The sequence below is a fragment of the Thunnus albacares genome, chromosome 16 (genome assembly GCF_914725855.1).
Source record: "Thunnus albacares chromosome 16, fThuAlb1.1, whole genome shotgun sequence".
Classification (NCBI taxonomy): Eukaryota; Metazoa; Chordata; class Actinopteri; order Scombriformes; family Scombridae; genus Thunnus; species Thunnus albacares.
The window spans coordinates 4,824,723-4,848,615 of record NC_058121.1 but is presented as its reverse complement, the minus strand read 5'-3'; the positions used below and the strand labels follow the sequence as shown (position 1 = coordinate 4,848,615).

At 37.8% G+C, this 23,893-nt stretch overlaps 1 protein-coding gene across 1 annotated transcript in view; it reads left to right on the top strand.

Annotated features, from left to right (window-relative positions):
* Window positions 1–23,893, top strand: part of opn5 (opsin 5) — a 68,340-nt gene that overhangs the window by 1,606 nt on the left and 42,841 nt on the right. Inside the window, exon 2 of the mRNA XM_044377496.1 lies at window positions 16,590–16,736. Coding sequence (XP_044233431.1) covers window positions 16,604–16,736 — 133 coding nt within the window. The 5' untranslated portion in view covers window positions 16,590–16,603. The remainder of the gene's footprint in view (window positions 1–16,589; window positions 16,737–23,893) is intronic.

The following is a 23,893-nucleotide window of genomic DNA, read 5'->3' as shown; positions in this document are numbered from 1 at the left end:
CTGATCATTGTAACCTCTGGAGCTCCTCCTGACACAGCCTCAGCACTTTAACCTCCTCAAGATGATTTCCTGACGAGATTGAAAGTGACGCTGTGTGTCTAATTCAGACCTTTGTAATGTCTTATTCAAAAGGAGTCTGTGAACTAAACACTGAAAGTCATTGAAAAGTTAATGTTGCTCATATGCAAATAAGTGATAGAACTCAAATCTCATCTCAACCATTGATATATGTGTATTTAACAGTCTCTTATGTTGTTGAAGTTAATGGGTAAAGCAAGGCATTTACAGGTTAGAGTCACTAAAATGTCTGCATTTATGTCAGGTAAAAAAATGGTTTCGTTATCAGCAAATCCTGAGAGAATGCAACACTTCAGCAGGATATTACTGCTTCATTTACTGTGAGTCTGAATGATAACTTAACACGCCTCTCATAACAAATCCACTGGAGGTGGAGTGTGCTTCTACATTAATGAGAGCTACTCTAACACTGACGTGGTCCAAGAGAAAATATGTACCCCCGATCATGAGCTGCTATCCATCTCACTTCGCCCCTTCTACCTGCTGAGGGAGTTCCCCCAGCTCTTCTTCACCCTCGTCTCTTCAGCCACTCAGCTGATGGCAGAGGTGACCGACAGACTGGACGCTCTTTCTGTTGATGCTCTGAAATTAATTTTAGGAGATTTTAATCACTGCCAGGTAGATAAATCATTTAAGACATATGAACAGCATGTTACCTGCGCAGCAACTCAGAATAACTCCTCCATTGACTTGTGCTATGACTCAGTGTCTGGCACTTTCAGATCCCTGACCATGCCTCCAGCATTGTCAGATTACAAGCTTGCTTTATTGTACAGATTGGCATGTCTTAATAGATCATGCTCTGACGTAAATGAACTGGCACAATCTGTTTCTCCCTATAGATCCTTCTGTGTGAACACCAACATTACAGTCTTCCCTAATAACACATGGAACCAAAAAAAATGTCATAAACAAAAAGAAATGCATTTTTTTTACACATGGAATAGCCAGGAAAAGAAAGCAATTACCAAAGAAGTCATGAGATAAGAAAAGTTAAGAGTGTATAAGGATGTTAAGTACAGTAGCGGTGATCTACGGGCAGCTTGGAGGGGAATCAAATCTATGTCCTCAATCACTCAGAGAAACAGTGACAGTGACTGAAAAATTGAGAAAATAAATGATGCTGATCTCCCAAATAATTTTTTTATTCCCGTTTTGAAAAACATGATTTTTCTCAAAATATCTCTGTCCTTAGAGAGTCTCTCTTCTGACTGTGATGTTGTCATCAGTCAGTAATGTGTTAGAGATACATATAATTGTGTAAAAATATAACTTTTAAGACTTACTAGAGCTTAAAGATCCCCCTCAGACATGTTTTAAGAGGTATATAAAATACTAATAATAAGTGTCCAATATGTTTTTTCCACAAAAAAAAGTTCAGTTATCTGGTTAAAATCCATAAAATGACATCTACTCCTTCTCCCTCATTAAAAATCCCAGATTATATTAATATATTAGCATAGTAATATATTCCGAAGTATTTTTCATTTCAAAGGTTGAACTCACAGTGTATGTGCACTGGAGGTTTTGAGTTTCCACATAAGTTTAATACTTAAATCACGATTGGCTTCCAAACTTGTCGTGATGTCACAAATCATGCTCGTGGGCCCGCCCCTTTAGCTCAGATTTACGGTGAGCGCGGAAAAAAATTTCCTTCTCCAGCAAAACAGCTTTATAGTGTCAAATTCTGCACATACATCATTCTGCACAGTGAAGCTCAGACATTCAACTGTAGGAAGAAGAAAAAAACACATTTTTGAGTGAAGGTGGACTTTGAGGTTTTAGGCTGAATAATGAGATTATTTTGAAGTCAGATACCACTTTGACAGAGACAAAGAGATGACAGAGATTCTGTAGGTGGATCCAATTTATCTTAGTCCAGGATACTAATCACAGACTTTCTCTTCATAAGATCACTTCTCTGTCCTACTGTGATTGTATAAGGAATGTTAATTTTCATTTTCCTTTTTTCCTCATGTGTGAGCTTCCAGCTGAGTTGTTGAAAGTCTCATGCATGATTTCACTTGCAAAAATTAGCCATTTAGGATCACCTTTCTGTTTATCATTATCATATCAGTTTTGTAATCACTTTGTTCGTCTATGTTTTATTTATTTGCCACTAACAATCTTCCTCTATAATTCAATTCGAATTTCATTCTTTATTTTTAATATTCGAATTATATTCAAACTTTTAATGCTCAAATCAAATGCTCAAATTTTTTACATATACACTGTAAACACAGGCTTATGCATTATATGTTCTGTCCACTAGAGGGCATTCCAACATTACCAATAAACAGGTGATAACTTTCTTGCTAATTAATAATTAAGCTCAGGCACAAAATGAATAACGTTAACTAAAATATAACTATTAAATAGGCTTTCATCGCACTGGATCATAGTAATTAAACTACGCACGTCACTGAAATATCAATAAATCCACATCGGCACACGCTTGCTTCAATACGTGATGTGTTATTTGCGTCGGGATGCGCTGCAAGTCCAAATAATAGCGTGAGTAGGAGTTCTGTGTTCAAACCCCAAACTGCAGCTGCAGCACTGATTGCTCAGTCTCACGTCTTTTACTGTGGGCCCACTTTTTTAAAATTTTTCTGTTTGTTGATGGAAATCCAAAACCTTTCCACACATCGCTTCTTAAATGGTCAGGAGTGGTGACCTCTGTGGGTACATCGCTTTCTGCCGTTTCTGATATTGTGACGTCATAGATTAACGCTGGCACATTGAACGTGAGATTGTGATTCAGTCAGACTCGGAAAACTTTATTGTTCATCAGATGTGACAAAAGCATTTTGTTTTCAGGTGCAGGTAGGCAAAGGAGAGGAGGGTGAAATTTACTAACGTTAGCCAACACATATCACCAATTGTATTACACCACAGTATTTTTAGGTGAGCAAAAGTAAAGGAACAAATAATCTTTAAGTACATAACATTTAATATTTGGTGGCATAACCCTTGCTTGCAATAACTGCCTCAAGCCTGTGACCCATCAACATCACCAAACTGTTGCATTCTTCATTTGTGATGCTACTCCAGGCTTTTACCGCAGCTTCTTTCAGTTCTTGTTTGTTTCGGGGGGTTTCTCTCTTCAGTTTCCTCTTCAGGAGGTGAAATGCATGCTCTATTGGGTTAAGGTCAGGTGATTGACTTGGCCAGTTTAAAACCTTCCACTTTTTTCCCCTGATGAAGTCCTTTGTTTTGTTGGCTTTGGGTCATTGTCCTGCTGCATGATAAAATTCCTCCCGATTAGATTGGATGCATTTCTCCGTAAATTGGCAGACAAAATGTTTCTGTACACTCCGGAATTCATTCTGCTGCTACCATCATCAGTTACATCATCAATAAATATGAATGAGCCTGTTCCAGAAGCGGCCATTTACACCCAAGTCATGACATTACCTCCACCATGCTTCACAGATGAGCTTGTATGCTTCGGATCATAAGCAGCTCCTTTCTTTCTCCACACTTTGGTCTTTCCATCACTTTGATTAATCTTGGTCTCATCAGTCCATAAGATTGTGTTCCAGAACTTTTGCGGCTCATCTCTGTACTTCTTTGCAAATCTCATTCTGGCTTTCCGATTCTTACTGCTGATGAGTGGTTTGCATCTTATGGTATGGCCTCTATATTTCTGCTCTCGGAGTCTTCTTCGAACAGTGGATTGTGATACCTTCACCCCTGCACTGTGGAGGTCGTTGGTGATGTGACTTACTGATGTTTTGGGGTTTTTCTTCGCAGCTCTCACAATGTTTCTGTCATCAACTACTGTTGTTTTCCTTGGCCGACCTGTTCGACGTCTGTTGCTCAGTACACCAGTAGTTTCTTTCTTTTTCAGGACATTCCAAATTGTTGTGCTTGCTATGCCCAATGTTTGTCCAATGGCTCTGATTGATTTTCCTTCTTTTCTCAGCTTCAAAATGGCTTGCTTTTCTCCCGCAAACAGCTCTCTGGTCTTCATGTTGGTTTATCCTCTTTAACAAGAAATGCAGTCTTTATGGGTTTAAACCCAGGCCAAAAAGTAGACCAGTCATGTAGAGCTATTTAATGTTTGAACAATCAACCTTAAAGGCAACACCTGGTCAACAAGAAACACCTGGCAGTCACATGTTCCAATAGTTTTGCTCACTTGAAAAATGGGTGGGTTCAAACAAAGGATGGTATGTCCTTAGCTGTTTAACACATCTAGATGTAAATACCAGGAAATAAAAGCCGACATTCTGAACTCTTGTCTCATACTCATCTTTTGATCTTAAACCCAAATGTCTTCAGTGAACAACAAAAACAAAGGAATTTGCCTTGCTGTTCCAATACTTTTGGAGGGGACTGTATAAAAAATAAAAAAAATACACATTCAAATAGTATTTTCAGCATTCGATTAGTATTAATTTTTTAACTATTTGATATATATTCAACTCCAGAAATTTGTTCCAACAGCCCTACACCAAATACACAACAACATTCACTATCTGACCATACTAATCAAACTGAATGAAAATACAGGGAATGATCCAATCATTTATAATTATTAACAACTAAATCTTTCATTTTAGGGTTTCAGCAGTGTTCATATTCACTTATATTACCGTCATTCACTCCAATGTGAAAAAGAAAAATAACGTAGGAAGATAACATGTAGCCTACTGTATAATGGCATTCACATGAATTTATTCCATTTCTCTCATTGTCTCCAGTCGTCTCTCTGTTCTTCACTGTTTATTTCCATGTCGTTATGATTATGCTGCTGTATTTTTCTGCTGCAGCAATTCAGTTCTCACCAGGCACATCCTCGACATTCCCCAACATATATAATATAGAATGTGTATATGGTTTACCCTTTGATGTAGAGAGCATTTTGTATTCCATGTCACATCTGTATATGGGGAAACCAGAGAAATTGTTCCCCTTAGATGTGTGATGGAGTGCTGGAGGCAGCATTTTGTGTTTGTGTGTGTGTGTGTTCTTTTTTTTTTTTTTTTTTGCTTTTGCTCCGAGTTGTTGCCCCTGTGCCAGGTTCAAGCTCTGATTTCCAACCACACAGCGTCTCACTCAGCATTAGATTGTCATGGTATCGACCGGTCCTCCAAAACGGACTAATTGAATCCTCCGTGGAAAAGCAGTTCCCTCTTTGAGCTGGGCATAAATAAAAAGGAAGAAAACCTTCCTTCCTATAGAAACTCCTCTATAAATCTTAGATGTGGTTACTCAATGCTGAAAGTCCAACCATTTGCTAAAAAGATACTTCAGCCCTCCTTAGCACCCTTCCATCCCACCTCTATGGTACTGTAGGTAGTGAGCTAATTAGCAGGTTATTGTATTATCATAGACAGACATATTTGATTGCCCTGTGAAGGGAGCTGCTGGCTATGGTAGAGCAAGCTGTCTGTTTTTGATGTCCTGTACTGCAGTGTCAGTACCTCACACTGAAACAATATTGTCCCCTTTCATGGCTTTCCCTCTGGGGTGACTCGTTATAAAAAGAGAGAGAGACGGGAGAGAGATATCTACAGGCAACAGTGGAGAGTCCATGCTCCCCTTGCTACAATAATAGCATATGCTTGACAGAAATCAGAGAAGACATGCTATTCACTGTGATGTATTACAAAGTACATTTTAAGCTTTTGCAGGTTTATTTTTTACAAAGATGTGGATTTATTGACCTGGAAGCAAGTAAAAGCAGATGAAAAATAAAATGAAAAATCTAAAAATGCAAGGGTTTAAAGCTGCACTAATCAGTATTTTTATATAACCAGTGGATCAAACCACTATGTGAAAAGTAAAAGGAGTGGCTTGTATTGGCAGACAAATAAGTAACACCCAACTCTTGAGTTCCCCTCAGCTATACAAAGCATTTTAGTCTCGCAGATCTTACTGTATCCTACCTGCCCAGCAGCTAACAGCAGACAAAGTTAGCAACTAGCTAGCCCTAACCCTAACATTAAACAAATGAAGAGCCAGATATTTTTCTCAGGAGTTGGTGGAGACCAAACCATTCATCAGATTCCCAGAAACAAAACTACAAATGAATGCTAATGTTGCCCCATATCTTCTGGATGTGTAAATTACCAACATACTGGCCATAATAACTTTATATGGTGATATTTTTTATTTTCAACTTGTTCTGCTGCCCCAAAGTGCCCAAAAAACAAAGAAAAAAATCCCCCAAACAATTAATCCAGCTTTAGGATGCTCATAATACATCCGGACTTTACTATCTATCTGTTTTACTGTCTTACTACCAACTATTTGGTGATTTTGTTTGACATGACTTATAAAATGTTGTAGCTTAAAACCAGCAAAACATAATGAAAACTGAGGTAACACTTTATATGAAGCCCTACTTTACATGTAGCTGTATATTTTACTTTTACGTTTGATCAACAAAAGTAACTTGTTAAAAAACCATGCACTGGTGTTAACACTTGAGAAGTCTCATCCTTGGTAAGGCCTTGTGTCCATACAGTGTTTCTCTCTGGCAAAAAAGTGCTGTCAGGGAGCTAGAGATTGCTGGGATGAAGCACTGATGCAGTGACAGAATCAAAAAGTTGTGTCAAATTGGCGCATTCAACTTCTGTTATGACCCATTAAACAATGTTTTATGTGTTGTTCTTGCATAGTGTCACAGTGTAGGCCTGCATTCTAGAGAGTAAGGACTACAGATGGCTAGATGTGCTGGCCCTTGTCCAGAAGCTTAGCTCTTTGGCTCACTGGTTAGCGTAGCCGTCTGTGGTCTGGGAGACCGGGGTTCGAGAGGAGGTGTGGGAACCCTCCTTCACAACACATAGATTTAATTTTTAAAATTTTTCTCACTTTACTTAAAGCATCCAATCACCACTTAGAGTAACTTATAATCACATTATAATGCATTATAACAGTGATTATAATGCATTATAAAATGATTATTTATCACAAATATGAGAATTATTATACACTATGATCCTTGCAAAAAAATGTCAGTGAGTGACCAGCAATTATGAAGTATTATGATACTTGACCTTATAACTCATTATAAAATGCTTTATAATGTGTTATGATTATTGTTATAAAGCATTATGAATATTCATGAGTGCTTATAACTATAACAGTGTTATTAGCAGATTGTAATGCATTATAACTATGTTTATAATGCATTATAGACATGGGCTTCATAGAAAGTGTTACCTAACTTGCCACTGTCTCACTGCATGTGTTATCATCATTAGCTTTTATGCGTTGTTCCATTGACCATACCACAGGGGAAATAAGTTAGCTGAATGGCAGACATCATTCACTGATATACTATTGTATAGAGGAAGCCTCATGTATTGACTAGAAATAGTTTCATTCAAAGTGAACATTTTATTCTCCAGTATGCTGCAGTCTTACAGAAAGGGGAGAAAGCAACGGACTTCGCTCTCGACATCTTGAACACATATTTTGTCACTAAAGTTAGTGACACGGCATAGGGAAGATTATTTCCTTGAAACTTCGGAATAAAAAAATCTCTGTCTGTAGCTTGAAAAAAGGTATTTTCAGTATATTCTCCACAGTAATACTGTATGATTACTATCACCAGGTTTCCTATAACCTGTCACATTCACTGTATTAAATACTGTAACTAAATACTGTAAAAAGCAATTTTTCTTACATTTTTATTATGTACTGTTTAAACTAAACATGAATTGCCTTATTGAGTTACTTTAATCAAACACTTTACAACACTAAACAACGCTAGACTAAACAGGATAAAAGAGGTGCATTTACCTTGATACATTTCAGGGTCACATAATAACCTTCTGTACTGAGTTTAAGAGTTGCTGCTTTGACACCTCAGCAGCATGAGCATAAAACATTTTTCACAAATCATACCCTAAAGGTCTGTGCTTTTATTAATGCGATAAAACAGACAAGATTGCGACGCTTTATCAACGCAATGAGAATTCTGTGGACATATGGAGATTTGTGTTAACTGCAGAAAATAGAGGTTATTATGGAATCTGTGAAGTAGGTTTTGAATGCATTTTGAACAAATATATCACAATTTTAAATCAGGAAATACGTGTATATATAGTATTTTAAGTGGTTTTTACCTATAACATTAATCGTCTTAAGTACCTGCCGCATGAATATGTTAATAGCACAAACACAGCATGTGGTGCTCTATGCTCTGCTTGGCAAACAAAGGAGAAAAGGCATTTAAACCAAAAGCCACTGCTGCAAAGGCGGAAGAGGACACAGATTAAGTGTGCAGTGTGCCAGATTAGTGATAAAGTCGCCTAACACAGATGGCAGAAAAAGTTGGGAACACTTAAGAGTTTCAAATGTGAAAATGATTTAATCAGTGCTTTACGCATGAAGAAAAAACACTCTAAAAAGCACTTAAAGAAAATCTTTATTCAAACAGAGAATATCAGTCATTTGATTTAGGGAAGACAAAACAGAATGGATTGACCTAATTAGTGAGCTCAGAGGGCCCCAGTGACTTGCTGAAATCACTGGTGAATGGTTGTCTATGTGTGGTTTTACTGTGAGTTAACAAGAGAGCAGTGAATTGAACCAACATCAGTTGCACACAATTGAATGAACTGAAAGGATGATGTGTGTTGGTCTTGTGATCTCTTAGCTTAGTCGTGGATGCACAGGATTTCACGGCTCATACTTCACACTTGATCAATAAGACTTTAATTCTATCAAGAAGGACGTGGTTAAGTAATTCCTCTCCTTCCTTCAGTGACACTCATAATAGGGCTGAGTATAAAGCATAATTGTGATTCATTTGGTTGATCCTATGACCATGATAATTAATCAAAATTAAAGCTGCTCATAGTGATGAGCCCATAGAGGATTGTTACTTGATTCTTTAACACTTTATCTAGCAGTTACAGAGCAACATTATCAGTCATTTGAAGTCATGTTTCTATCCACCTGATGAACGTAACTCCAATATTCACTCACTTTTAGCTCTGTTTTTGGTCTCCACCTACTCCTGAGGGAAATATCTGGCTCTTTAGCTTCTAAATGCTTCACTTTGTTCACCAGCTAGTCTACAGCTAAATGTGTCTGTTAGCCATTTGGTGCTGAGCAGGTAATGTATAAAGCTTTTTAATGAAAACAACTGTCTGTTGTTGAGAGCAGTGAGACTAAACCAAAACAGCGAGCTGAAAGATGCTCTGTAGAGCTGAGGGGAGCTGCTAAGTCAGGTGAAAATATAAGTACACTTTAAATGTAAGTAGTGATTATATTTTTATCTTCCTTGCACCTTGGAGATCAATTGGTTTTGTTTTTTATGGGAAAAAACATAGTTTCTAACAGGGATATGGTAATCATTAACATCAATTAATGATTTTCACTCACACACACTGTACCAGTACGATAACACCCTACGTTACCGTGGAATTGTTTTGAGTCATCAAATCCCAGAATCCCTCCTCTCCTCGTTCTTCAAAGGACATCTACATGAAAGGTACTGTTATAAGAGTAGCGTAGCTCCATTAAGGAATAGGGCAGTGTGTAATGTGTGTCTGTAGAAAGTGTGTGGTTGAGTGAGTGGCAGAAAAGTGATGGGGAATGCGAGCAGAGCAGAGGAAAAGGTTAGTAGTAAGTTGTCAATCTGGCAGTAAATGTACAGTACAGACTACAGTGTGCCAGTTAATAAATGCTGCAGCTTCTCACAACCAAGAAAAACCTTGTCTGTTGTTTCCCCAACTGCTGGAAGTTAGCCCTGAAGTTAGCAACAATGGGTTAGCATAACCTGACCAGGCTCACTTAAGGTGGACTGACCTTAAAGGTGGACCAGCTATTCTCATTTTAGTGTCTTAAACAGAGAATGGAGAAATTTCTGGCCGCTGAGTCTCTTCCGAGATTTGGCTTGGAGTATTTTAGCACGTCACCCACTTTGCACACCATTCTCTTGAAGGCAATGCAGCTTAATACTTTTGGGAATAAAGCGAGCATTTAAAACGATCAATGGTGTGGTCGTCTGAGAAATCTGAGAAGCAATTTTAGCTGGACAAAAACACGGTCAATATTCCGCCAAATCACTCCCTTGTGTCAGTCTTATTATTGATGTTTCCTTTGTGATGCTACAATAGTGCTTACTGTGTAAGAATAATCTTCACCTTTAGTTTGTTCCACAAATAGAGGCCTTGAAGTGCAACCTTTCATTATAGCTGAGACAGTAATATGAGTGACACACCGTACTTCTGTCATAATGCAGTGGAGCTCATAACATAAGTAAGAAAGATACATATGTAACATACTCTATGTAGCTTATAATATATGGATATCTACAGTACAGTATATCCTATTCTATCCTGTATATCAGTGGGAACACATGCCTATATGTCGTGTTTATTTTTAAGTCTGTTTATGGTTATATCTGTGGTCAGAGGTCATTTTACCATTGATAAGTGATGAACAGTTACAGCTTATTTTTATACTCAGTTGGCTAAAAGTGACTCATACAGGAATATACAATATGTTCTGTGTTGCAGTTTGAGATTAGAGACGTACTTTATTGTTATCCACACACAGTAGGCCGCTTCAGTCATGGTTGACTGAAAGTAATGTTGTTGTTGTTGTCTTAGAAAAAAAAAGGCATCACCACACCATTATTGTTCATCTGCCACCTATTTGTGTACGTGAAAAATAAATCTGTAATGATTGAATAGGCTAAAGTTGTGGAATTAAAACAGTATTGGAATTCAAAGCTTCAAATTTCATTTCTGGTAGGTTTATTAGACATAATTTCAGCACCCTGCACTATTCAAATAGCACAGTGCAACCATGGGTTTCATAATGCCTCTCGTCCTGTGGGGACAGTATAGAAGTAACATATTGATTGGGATTTACACCAGCCTTGTGTTTGCTTTTTGTTACCCACAGTAGATTTGTGAAGATCCCTGTTAAAGTTTTGACTTCTGACCAAATATATTTTCTGGAGGGCCGGATTTGACTCACGGGCCACTATTTGCCTACCACTGTTGTTTATACTTCACAGCAGGAAGGAAAGGGTTTCTCCATCTGCATCCTCTAATTTGAAGGATGTGATTGGACAATCAAACACATCTTATGTTCTGTTTACATCTTGCACAAGAAGCATCAATCAGTATAAGAATGCTAATGCGTCAGCCCGGTATTTGTAGGAACTGTGTTTGCACTCAGCACATGATTCAAGTGCTGATGCAGGAAGAATTGTGTCCTTTGTGGAGTGAAGTGAAAACAAAGGATGTAGAGTTCAGGGTGGTGGAAAAGTGTGACTTTCACGCCAGAGACCGGCGATAGCATCTTATCTCAGTCCAATAATTAATGTTGTCTTTTTTTAAACCATGTCTCCAACCTTTCCATGACCTTAAGCAGCATTTGTTTATTATACTGTAGTAGCATGTGTAGTTATTCAAGGAAAAAATATTATACTATTAAAATACCAAACCAGTGGTTCCCAAAGCTGGTGCTGCAGCACACTGGGGTGCTTAGAAGACAGGCCAGGGGTTCTGCAAAATTAATCATATCATTGTTCATCTATTGCGTGTTTTTGATAACATTTCCCCACATTTGCACCTCTGCACTAGATGGTCTGGAGGTAGAGAGAGAAAAAAACAAAAAACCTGCCTCTATGCAATCTATGCACTCTATGCATTGCCTTGGTGCACTGCCTGTTGGCATCTACGTCCTATTGGACTCAATCTTAAGCTTTATGGCACTTACTCGTGTTTTTGTCTCCTGACTAGATCCCTGCTTGTGTTGTATCAGTCTCAGATGTATGTCGCTTTGGATAAAGGCGTTTGCTAAATAAAAAATGTAAATGTAAATTTACATGAACTACTTTTATGTTACATTTTCGAACATATCAAAACACAATAATTAAGTAATAAATATCAAAATCACCATATTAAAAACTCTTTAATATGCAGGTAGTCACAGCTGACATGGCAACTCACTGTTGCTGGTTGTCATAGTAACACAACAAGCTTTCCAGCTACGCAGATGTGCAGGAGCTCAGCAGTCAGAGAAAAAGTAAGCATCAGAGCAGTGATGGAAAGATTTGAGACAAAAAACAGCTCAAGGAAATGCTGAAACATCTCAGCTCTCAACACAGAGACAACTGAATCTGAGCCGACCAACAAGACTACTTGGCTAAAGGTTGATGGACAGGTTTTGGCTGCTTGTGGAAGATGGATATCCATCATTGTCCGTGCGCATTCACTGTGGTATTACACATTTCCAAATACAGATATATGTAATGTGGCTCTGAAATACATGGTATACATGTTCTCCCTCCACGTCAACAGCAGCTCACATGTCCCATTAAAATACCAGCAGCCTTTGTTTGTTTGCTTTTCCTTTTAAATCTTAAATAGAAGCTCATTCTAATTGAAGATAATGAAAAAAAATACATTTAAAATATTAACGTATTTCATTGTATTCATGTTTATTTTAAGTAAAATTATTTATCTCTAAATCTGCACAGCACCTGTTGACTTTTATTCTGAGTGATTGAGAATGAGCCTGTTGATACAGTATTATATAACCTAATTTAGCCTGCTTTTTTGTTAGCAAGCTCAGCAAGATTATATGGAACCCCTAGAGACAGACACACAAACCACGAGGAAAGCAACATTAATAGTTCACGACCCTTCACATCCTTTATTTAATGAATTTGAAAAACTCTAAGAGATCTTTTATCCCATCCTCTGTCATCTTACTAAACCAATGACGTATTAGATATTAGTGACAGTATGATGTCTATTTAAGATATTAATTTATTGTTATTATTTTAGCACTTTCATCCCAACCGTTTATTATTACAAGCCTGCTTATTTATTGTCCTTATGTCATGTATTTTAACCCATGGCAGAGGAAGTTTTTAAGTGTTTGTACAGTATTTCTGTGAAGTTTTTAAGAGTATGTCTGTGAAGCCAAAGACAAATTTCCATGTGAGTAGGCAACAAAGATGTTGATTCTAGGGTGTAAAAGTGGGTATGTGCACAGTATGCAGTATGTAAGTATGCTCCTGCAGGGGGTAGACCTGCATGTGCCTGCATCAATATACACAAGCTTAGAAGATAATTATATGTTTCACAAAAGTTTGTCATAGTGCACCTCATTATAAGAGGGTTTTTGCATCTATGCTATTTTTATATTCCTTCAAAAGTAAGACATGTTCTTCTAAACAAAATATGTCAGATTAAAGAATTCAGTGTTCCTTTCTTTCTTCTCTTGACAATTCCCCTATAACAAACACAATATATGATCTTGTCAGTCAGTCATCTTGGTTTTTAAATTACGCTAACAAGCCTCCAAAATGCTTTGCTCTTACTGCGACCTCTGTGGTCTCCTTGGTTAATTTAGCTCTCTGCTTTTCATTTGTTGAACCTGCTGGTGCTCTCCTGCTGTTGCTATCATCTGTACACTTCTTTTGGTGGAATAGAATGTTTTGAAGTGGCCTAATGCTGCACCTCCTGCTTCTCTCTCCATTTTTCTTTTTATAGCGTTGCTTGGTGGAGGTTTTCCACAGTCTATTTTCTCTCTTTGCCAAACATATTGTACTCATAAAGCAGAGATAGCCTTTCCACATGCAAGAGGATGCTTCAGGGTGAGCCCCTGGGTGAGCAGCAAGGATACTTCTGATGGTGCATATCTGCTTGCCTGTATTATGTTTCCTACTCTGCAGTACACTCTTAGAGTACCTCCTTTTTCCCTTCATGAATGTACATAAAATATACTGCACATTACAATGAAGAAATTACCTCTAACTAGTGTTGCATTTAATTTACATTTAGTGGTAATTACTCAGTTTACTTACCTGTGCAATCTTTCTTTTCACTTTTAAGGTTAATCATTAGGTTAACTGCTATAAAACAAGCTCACTTTCAATAAGATCAGGTGATGAAGGGTAAAAGCTAAAGTCAGTGTGCAAAATACCATTGAGGGCTCCCATGCTTTACACCGTACTTCTAAAACAGAGTAAGCCTACATCAGCCACACATTAATTCCACACAGTTATTAAAATTATTAAAAACTTTTTTAACTCCATCAGAGTCCTACATGTGTCCAGTTTTGCAAACCTTTAAACCCTCTGCACATGCAAAGCTCAGCACTGGAGCTGACCTGTTACCCTAAACTATGTTTTAATCAATTCCAGACCTGACGGGAACTGTGACTGAGACTTGCCACCTTATCAAACTTATAATCAAATCTCCTCTGAGCTGCGGTGGCGCACAGTGGCCTGAGGAATTTAATAAATTATAAAAAATATTAAAAAAAAAAAAGATCAATAAATTAAGTAAGGTGTTGAAACAGACTATCTCAAGGACAAGAATAACTGATGTTTTAGTGAGCACTTATTATACCTTATGTAATGTACTTTTTTGCATCTATTTTAAGCATCAATAGTCAAGATGTTTCTATTTACAATAGATGACATGACTACTTGTGTGTGAAAGGTGTTGCTCGTAGTGACAAACCCACGAAGAATTATCACCCAGCTCTGCATGTCCCCTCATATCAATGAGCTTTATAGTTTTGTGACTCACAGCCATGTTGGTTCCCTCTCACCACTTTCACAACATCGTTTTCAGCAGAAACATACTTTTTGGCAGGAGTTGTTGTAAACTGAAACAGAACTAAAAGGAGTTATTATTGGACTCACTTTCATCAGGTGACCAAAACACAACTCCAAACAAATGCTAATGTTGCTTGGTGATAGCATGTCAGTGTTAATATGCTGTGTTCTATGAGAGAGAGTGGCTGCACCAGGGATGGGCTCCTGAATACATCTCAAAGTTGGACCTAAAAAGTGGGACATTTTGCAAAATAACTTCAGCATTAATCAGCAAGAACAGAAGAGGAAATATCATCTTTGGATATATTTTGTAAATCAAAACAGCTAGCTTAGCTGTCAACTGCTAACTGCTACCTGCCACTGTTACCAACATTCCAAAGGAGAAACTGCACTGAGGAAGCTAACAGAAGAGTTATTTTGTGAAGAAAAGAAGAGAAATTAAGGGGTCCTTGTTGGTGGTATTCTCTCTCTCTCTCTCCATGCACTGGTGTGATGGTGGCACGACCTCTCCTAGTTCTGACTATTCAGTGTATTTGTCCATGTCTACGTCTGTGTCGTTTTGTGGAGTGCAAGGGAAATATACCTATGATCGTCAGTTTCTTTTGGACATTTATAACAAGGACTTTTACTATGAGAAATACTGGTTGAGAGCTAAATAATTTGAGCAGCTGGTCTGCTACGCCCAGTGGTCCCAGTTGAGACCATGGCCTTGCCTGGAGCTGCACCGGAGAGGAAACATTGAAAAGACGTGGAAGCTGGGCAAGCACAGAGTAGTGCAAGCTAGGCTAACTGTTAACCCATATAAACCAGCAGTTCCAACAATCATGCCACCTAATGTTCTCTGGACAGCAAATTGGATTATATAACTCCCCCATCAGTGCTGGTCACTCATTGACATGCAGGAGCTGTCTACATCAAACTGAGACATATACTTTTCTCTCTAAATGCACTTTAATGCACTGTGCTGCTAACTGCTCATTCCCATAAACCATAACCATGTGACAGTGAACCAGCATATACAATACCAGGATCCTGGTTTTCATTTCATTATTTATACATGTGTTTTTCTTACTGTGAAATGTCAAAAACTGTCCTCTGTTAAAAAAGGCCTATGGTGTGTTTCCTTTTTCTGTTTTTTTGAACCTGCACAACTTAGACAAACCCAAACGTAAGAACGTATTCTCACAATCGTCCTCTTATCAATAAAGAAAGCAGCTAAATATGCAGCCAGTTTCCCTTCTCTGCCAGAGTGATGCAAGGCAATCTCTTGTGGACACCTGTGACATCTGTTTCTGATTGCTGGCTCAGGGGACATCATGATATAGAGCTACTTACTTACTTAATCCTCTTCATCCCTGGTGGGCAGAAGGCTTCAATGATCTGCCTCCATCTAGACACGTCTTGTGATGCATGCTGTGCTTCGCCCCATGTTAGGTTCATCTTCTTTAACTCAGCTGTCACAGTTTGCCGCCTAGTTGTTTTGGGCCGGCCTTGATGATATAGAGCAGTGGTTTTCAGAGTGGGGACTGGGGACCTCCAGAGGGCCTTGAGGGGGTTCCATGGCAAAAAGCGGAATAATTTATTTTCACTAAAATTCCATCCATGAGTAACAAAATGACAGGATGTATGGGTTTCATATACTTTCTGTGATAAAACATCTAAAAACAAAAATCTTATCAAATGGGGGTCTGTGGTCTCATTTGTGTCAGTTTAGGGGTCCTTGATGTGAAAAAATTTGAGAACCTCTGATATAGAACATGCATGTTTGAAATGGGTTTGTAGACATGGGTCTATGAATTACTCTACGCCTGCATGTGTTTGCATTTCATACTCTGCATGCTGGTACATGTGTGCAGCTTTGTGTCCTGTTTACCTGATGCCTGTATGTGTGTGTGGACTGTTTTCAATTTGAGGAAGCAGCTTCATTGTTTCACCCTTTTCCTCCACTTCACAGAACATTCCCCACTGATGGCAGTGATGGAGAACGAGACGTGGCCACATCCCTCATACGTCCCCCATTATCTCCTCCGTGGTGACCCTTTCGCCTCAAGACTCTCCAAAGAGGCTGATATCGTTGCAGCCTTTTACATCTGTATCATAGGTCAGTTTCCTATTGCGAAGAATGTTTTTTTTCCCATCTCTCACAAATGTTTATTTCATCTTTTCACTGAAAGTCAAGTGTTCAGTGAGATGTAATGCTAATGTCCTCTGGTATGGTAAAGATAAAGACAATAACAGTCTGTGGCATGCAATAAATGTAACATTTGATTAGGCCATTGAGACGCAGTTCAGTTTTTCATTTGCCATGTTAGTTGGTAGAACGTTGCAGATGTAGGAGTGCAGGACTCATAGGGAGCTTCCTTTGAAGTGTGAGTTTATTTTGGCTGAGGGTAAGGGAATTGTTCTTAGGCACAATAGGAAATTACACAACACCTTGAAACACTAACGCATATGATGTATGTGATGAATAATAACAAGTCCTGTAAAACATAATGTTCAAATGGAAACAATAAAGCAGATAAGTAGAGAGCAGAAGGGTAAAATACAGTATGTTGGTCACAGATGGAACTTGTGAAAGATAGGAACATTATTAGAATAAAGAGCTAATTTAGGGTTAGGTTATTTTCTTTCATTCTTTCATTACTTTTCTATTAGGTATCATGGAGGGAAAAAACAAACTAACAAACAAAACCTGCATTATCTCATTTGTGTGCACAGACTAATGGAATGCAATGTTAAGCAATCTTAAACATATGTTTAGGGGTTGTTTAACAAGCAGACATGCAAATTCCAAAGAAGACCCACCTACCTCTGTCCAAATTCAATATGAAACTGAATTTAATTCAAGCAGCTCATTTAGATTAGATTGCCTATAGCCTGACAATATTCACAGGTAATTTCTCCATGCATTAACTTTAGGCTAAACAACATTAGACTGCATATGTGCAAGCTAACCGATAGCTAAAGCTGACCAGTATTGCTGAAATAACTTTCAATGCAGTGTCACAACTATTAAAAGACAAACGGACAAATAAAGGGACAAGGATACATTTATTGAAAGCAATAACCAACTTTAACAACACCAAAACATAGCCGCTAGCTTGCCGCTAACATTCTGGGTGCCCCTACTTAACTGAACACAGTAGACGTTAATTTGTAACTTCAATTATAATTGCTACTGTAGCTGGAAATTAAGTGTTAATCTTACTGCAAACACTGAAAGTTGTAAAGCTATGTACAGTTAAGTCAGCCTTTTTCATGGCAGACATTTTGACTTGTCATAGCAGTAAAACCACAGGCTAATACTGCTAACAATGGCTCAATTCCATGTAAGTGTATCAGTAAACCATATCAGTGAGCCAGTATGCACAATGGCAGGGTTCTGAAACAGGTTAGCTTAATTGGGTGCAGCCCTAATTCATGTTATTGTTATTATTGTATGTTATTTTCTTGCTGTGTCATGTCAAAATGTCTGCCCTGAGAAAAAGACAACTGCCATTGTGCTGTTGTTGACCCTTCATCATGTTAAAATATTAACAGCTGTTGTTAAATGCAATTTTCCGTTACTTTGTGCAAACAATTTATACATTAAAGAACATAAATTGAGTAATATGGTGTAATTTGGAGCATGATTAGGTAATTTTAAAGTGATAGTATTTACCTTTCAACTGGTTACAATCCACCAGTAACCAAAGCAAGAAAAAACTTCTCCATATCTGCTAAATTTCTGGAAGGCAGAAATAAGCTGATAAAAGCTGAGCAGCTGTTATCAGCTGAGCAGCTGTTATCTCAACCAGACCAGAGAGAAGAGTCTCAAGCATATTTTTTTCTTTTGACCCTTTCTCTCTTTTGTTCTATAAATGGACAGAATAAATCTCGGCCCACCTAAAACTGTCTAACACTTACTTTACTGTGTTTAAGAAAATGTATAGTAGTGTGAAATTCACAACTCCATTGAGTTGCAGACTAATATATCAATATTAATTGTATCATATTTGCATCTTGTCATATTTGCATCTTGTCTTTTGGCCTTGAGATTAGTATGATCCCAAAGAACATTTTCTTAATGTCCGGATGACCGACTGTAATTACTAATGTTCAACAGCAAATCAAATTAACTGACCTTTGCTGGTAATAAAATCCCTCTGGATACAGCCTCAGGCAGCCAACAGTACAAAGGGAGTCATTGTTGAGATACAGCTTGGTTACAGTACAAGTCAAGAATTGGCAAACCTACAGTATGTTAAGTCGCTGCATTCCCTTTTTAACGCCAACAAATTATAACTACGTTCAAATGAGGATTTGGTATAACAGGGGAAGGGGAAGTACACATTCTATTTGCTAAGGAAATTTGGGAAAATTATGGGAAATGGGGTTAATTTTGAGCAACAGAATAGTAGGAAAACATAAACCTTAAGGTCACAAAAGTTGACAGTTGAAATACAATACAATTGAAATTTGTATCGGACCTGCTGCCCTTTGACCTCCTGCAGTATATATCATGTGTGGAGGAGATTACAAGGGGAACTTCACCACATCAGCACATGTTTACAGGTGTTGGAGCAGTACTGCATATGTGAAAAAAGTTGTATAAAGCCTTTAGTGGCTCTAGGAGGATCTGCGTGAAGTCTGAGAGATTGCCTCAAGGGATGTGACTTGAAATTGAAAATGATTTTGAGGCTAGCGGCTCAAGGCTACATCAGCTGCTACTAGGATAATGTGTGGGAAAAATTTGTGTTCCACGGGTCATTATCTGGTCATCCCCTGGTCATTCTCTATCCTGGGAGCAGTTGGTCATGACCTGTCTATTTCAGAGCGGTTCATCTCTCTGTCCACTGAGATTGGCTGGGATATGCAGCTGTCTTTATAAGGCCGGCTGTATATGATATGCTGTGTTTTTGTGCAAACGGTCAGACTGGTCTCCTCTTTGAATGGATAGCAAGTAACTTGTGTACAGACTACGTGATTTCAGTTAACTTCAATTAGTATAGTGTCTTGTTTATAGTTCAGTAACCAATAGAGGCATAGATGTGTGAAGAATAACCTTATTTGGAGGTAGAAAGGGCAAAGATTTGGTGAGGGGTTTAAATACTATTGTCTGGAAGTAGACGGCAGAATTGAGTGGCATTGCACAGTGTTTCACTTGTACTGAAATTCTGTTTTCCTCAATCAAGCCTCGATAAATGTTTCCAAGTAAGACATCCCGGTCTCCTGACAAGTTCTTCACTTTGGGTTAACCAGCTCCAGCAATATCCTTGACAAATAACACACCTGAATCTTTGACTGAACTGTCGGTGGTTGTGTTGCCGAGTTGTATTGTGAATAACATTGGCACCAGGTTTTAACAAGGATGACAAATGTGTTGTGTCAGACAGTGTTATGGGAGTGAAATGCTAAATATTGGATATTTACATAATTTTTGCATCATTGTGATTCCTCTTCAAGATCTACTTAGTACGTTTTCCAGAGCTTTCAACTGCATTTCACAGTCTTCCGAAACAGATTTAGTTTGCTCATTGTTTTTTTTCCATCTTTTTTATGGTACTGAATAGGTGTAACAGATTTTAAAAGTATTATTTCATTTGCTCTAAATATGCATCCCTTCCAGCCCATCAACACATAAACACATATATGTAAATCACACACACATTGACTCTCACATGAAGTACATTCAAGGAACAGTATAATCCCAAAGAGGCCTAATTAAATCAAAGGCCTGCCAAGAACATTATAATCTGTGTATTGGTCTATGTAAATTCAGATCCCATACAAACACGCATTCGCAGGATTTCTTTTTATCAGTCAGTGGGCTGAATGGAGGTCTGCTGACATGTTCATATTAGCAGTGGAATGTAAATGCACTAAATGTAGGCTATCATGGGCTCATGAGCTTTCCGCTTTCACTTTCAGTTATCATCTGGCTTCTTCCCTTCCCTTGTACCTCTGGTATAAAAAGGCTGTTATCACCTTGATTTTCTCTGTGGCTATTAAGCCAATGCCATAATTGCAATCAGTGTGAAAAACAGTGCTAGGCTACTGTATTAAATGTACAGATTGTAAACATAAAGCATGGTAAGAAGTGAAATAGCTGCAGTATACAGCTTTAGAAGCCTAACATGTCATAAGTGTCCTAGCAACCCTTGTTGGAGGTCAGGCTGGGAACAAATAAAGGCAGCAGGGCTAGAAGAATAGAATGTACAGTATATACAGTAGATCAGCAAAGTCACATTATAATTGACAATGAAAAGAAAGGTGATAAAATCACAGACTGTTTTTCTAGATAATGATTCACGCAATTCAGGGCTAAGTCTATGGCTAATTATGACTAATTCAATGAACTTCAAAACTATAGTTTCCTTTAAGCTGCTCTTGGTATTGCTTGTAATGATTAATTTTTACCAGCTGGTCTTTTAGCTCATTGTTTCAGTTTCATGGCCCCAACTTTACTTTTTTGGTTTACCCCCACTGTGTGCATCAGTGTCATTTCCAGCAGCAGGCAGCTGTTTTCAACAGAAAAGCTTAGATAAGCCCACTTTACACGACACATGTGCTCTCTACACTATGCACAGCACCAAACAGCTGGCAGACAAAGTTAACAACTAGCTGGTGAACATGGTGAAGTATTTCGATGCTAAAGAGCCAGATATTTCCCTCAGGAGTTGGTGGAGACCTAAACAGAGCAAAACAAGTATAGTGAATATTGGACTTATGTTTGTCAGATGGCTAGAAACACAAGTCCAAATAAATGCTAATGTAGGTCCTTGTCTGCTGGATGTTCATCTTGGTGTGCCTATCTTCTGTAATTTTGTAAGATAAGTCTGTGTAGAAAAACTGTTGAAAACTACTTTTTAAAAATGAATCAAACTAACAATAATAACCTGTGGTAAAGATGGATTTGAGATGAGTGTTTGGCACCATTACTGGTTTACTGCTGCAGTTTTGCACAGAAGCAGCAGTTGAATTATATAACACAGCTTCCGGAGTCACTGAACAGTATTAAACTGGCAAGCAACACCTTCATAGTTGAGCAACATTTTAGCTCTATGCCAGCAGGCGAGCATGTGCATAAAGAAGATAGATATTCTGAAAATAAAAAAGCTATTAAGTCCAAAACTTAGCTCTGGATCATCTTAAAACTTCTACATTGTTTAAACAATATGTGCAAGTGGGAAAGAGAGCAGTACATTTCATGTAGGATGAGCTTCAACGGGCACACTTTTCAGTTAAGAGAACAAGTCACAGGTGTGATATAGGGGACTAAAATCATGTGATTTGACAAGCTCCACAGACATAAAGGTGTGTAAGGAAATAAATTAACATTTATATTACAAAAATTAATCCCTTGGGGTGCACTGTTGGCCTGGAGGTTTAAGTCACTGACCATGTAAATGCAGTGTCTCTTTGCTATATATTATCCCCCTATCTCCTCCTCGTTTCCTGTCAGCTCTCTACTGTCGACTCTGTAATGAAGCAAAAATACTGAATATATAAAAAAGAAATTATTTGATCAGAATGTAACATTTTTAATCCGTCCTTCTTATTTGTCAGATCAATGTGTATTTAGTATTTTTTTAATCTCTCTATTATGGGAAGAAAAAACTCCATGTACGGTTATTAATTAATAATAACTGTACAAATAGTTAATGAAGCAGCGGTTAAAAAAGGACAGACTCCATGAAAGATAGATGCAGCTTCAGTGTGATGAATGCATCAGCTGTGATTTATAAAGTGTTGCCAAATATCTTTTTGGTTTACACAGAAACAGAATCCAGTCCAGCCTGCACAATGACCACATCATTATGTCATCATCTGTACCTGCCTCATGCTAAATAAAAAGAAAGGAAACCCAACATCTGCCGTGAGACTTGTGGGACTTGCAAGCCCACCACCGCCTCATAGCTCACACATATACAACAGCGGCATTGTCTGGCTTTCACTGTACTCTCATAAGGTTAGCAGTATTGTTAGACTATTACTTGACTGAATAGTCTGCAGCAAGTCAGAATCTAAGGAATAAAAGCCAATTCCACACAGGCACAGTGACACGTGTCATATCAAAATGTTCTTCTTTTGTGAGTCCATGTTGTTTCGTGTTGAGTGTTCATATGAGTGCTCTAATTGGTGTGATTTCACTTTCATGATGCACATTACCTAACTCTGACGGGCAGCCTGTGGGTGGTTAATTACATACTCTGAGACTATCCAAGTCATTCAGTTATCACGGTAAACACAAACGCACTTCTACAGAGGTAACATTCAGCCCAGTGTGGCGGCAAGGTAGTAGAATGTACAGTATAAGTTAATCCTAGTGAAAGAATGTACTATTACTGGGAATACTATGGGATATATAATACATTTCCTACAGAAATTAGCTAATTTAGAAAACCACAGAATGGTTCATATGCTGTACGTAACATTATGTGTTGTGTTCATTGTGTTTTTCTGTAATGAAAAACTGACCTTGGCTCATATTCATCAACCTTCACCTCTAAAAAAGAGCCAATTCAGAAGTAAAATCTTTGCTGAAAGGAAAGAATACGACACATTTATCAAGCCTCTCACTCCTGCTTACAGGGAATTGTAAGGACATGATTAATGACATGTATGAGAGGAACAACCAATGAGATACAAAGCATTACCCTTTTATGGGAATAAATTTGTGTCATAATAATTGAACAAATCACTTAAGAATGATTAAATTAATACATTGAAAGTGAATAAAAATAAATTGAAACCAAAGAAAACTTAAAATAAAACTAGACAGGAGTGCTACCTTTGGTTTCAATATTCTCAGTTTTCTTTTACTGATTGGGATTTCTTTTTTGCCGTCACTTTTTTCAGTTTTGCTGCTGAATTTTTCAGTTTTTATAAGTGAAAGAAAAGTGAGAATATTGTAATCGAATGTAGCACTCGTGTATAGTTAATTGTACGTTTTGCCTTTGAGGTTATTGTTTGGTTTTAGTTTATTTTTTATTCACTTTCAATTCAATTTTGTTTTTTGATTCTTGGGAGATTATGTTCAATTATTATGACACAAATTTAATCCCATACCCTGTACCCACCTGGCCCATTGTTCATTGAAAAGAATGCTTAGGTTTTCTCAGTGGTACACTATTATGCAAAAGCATGTATAATTACATTTTTTGTTGATTTCATATGTGTGATCTCTATGATATTTTCTGTAGCATGTGTAATGAACAGTGAAGTGGTATAACTTCTTAACTTTGCCTTTAGAGCTTACAACAAAGCATTGACTGC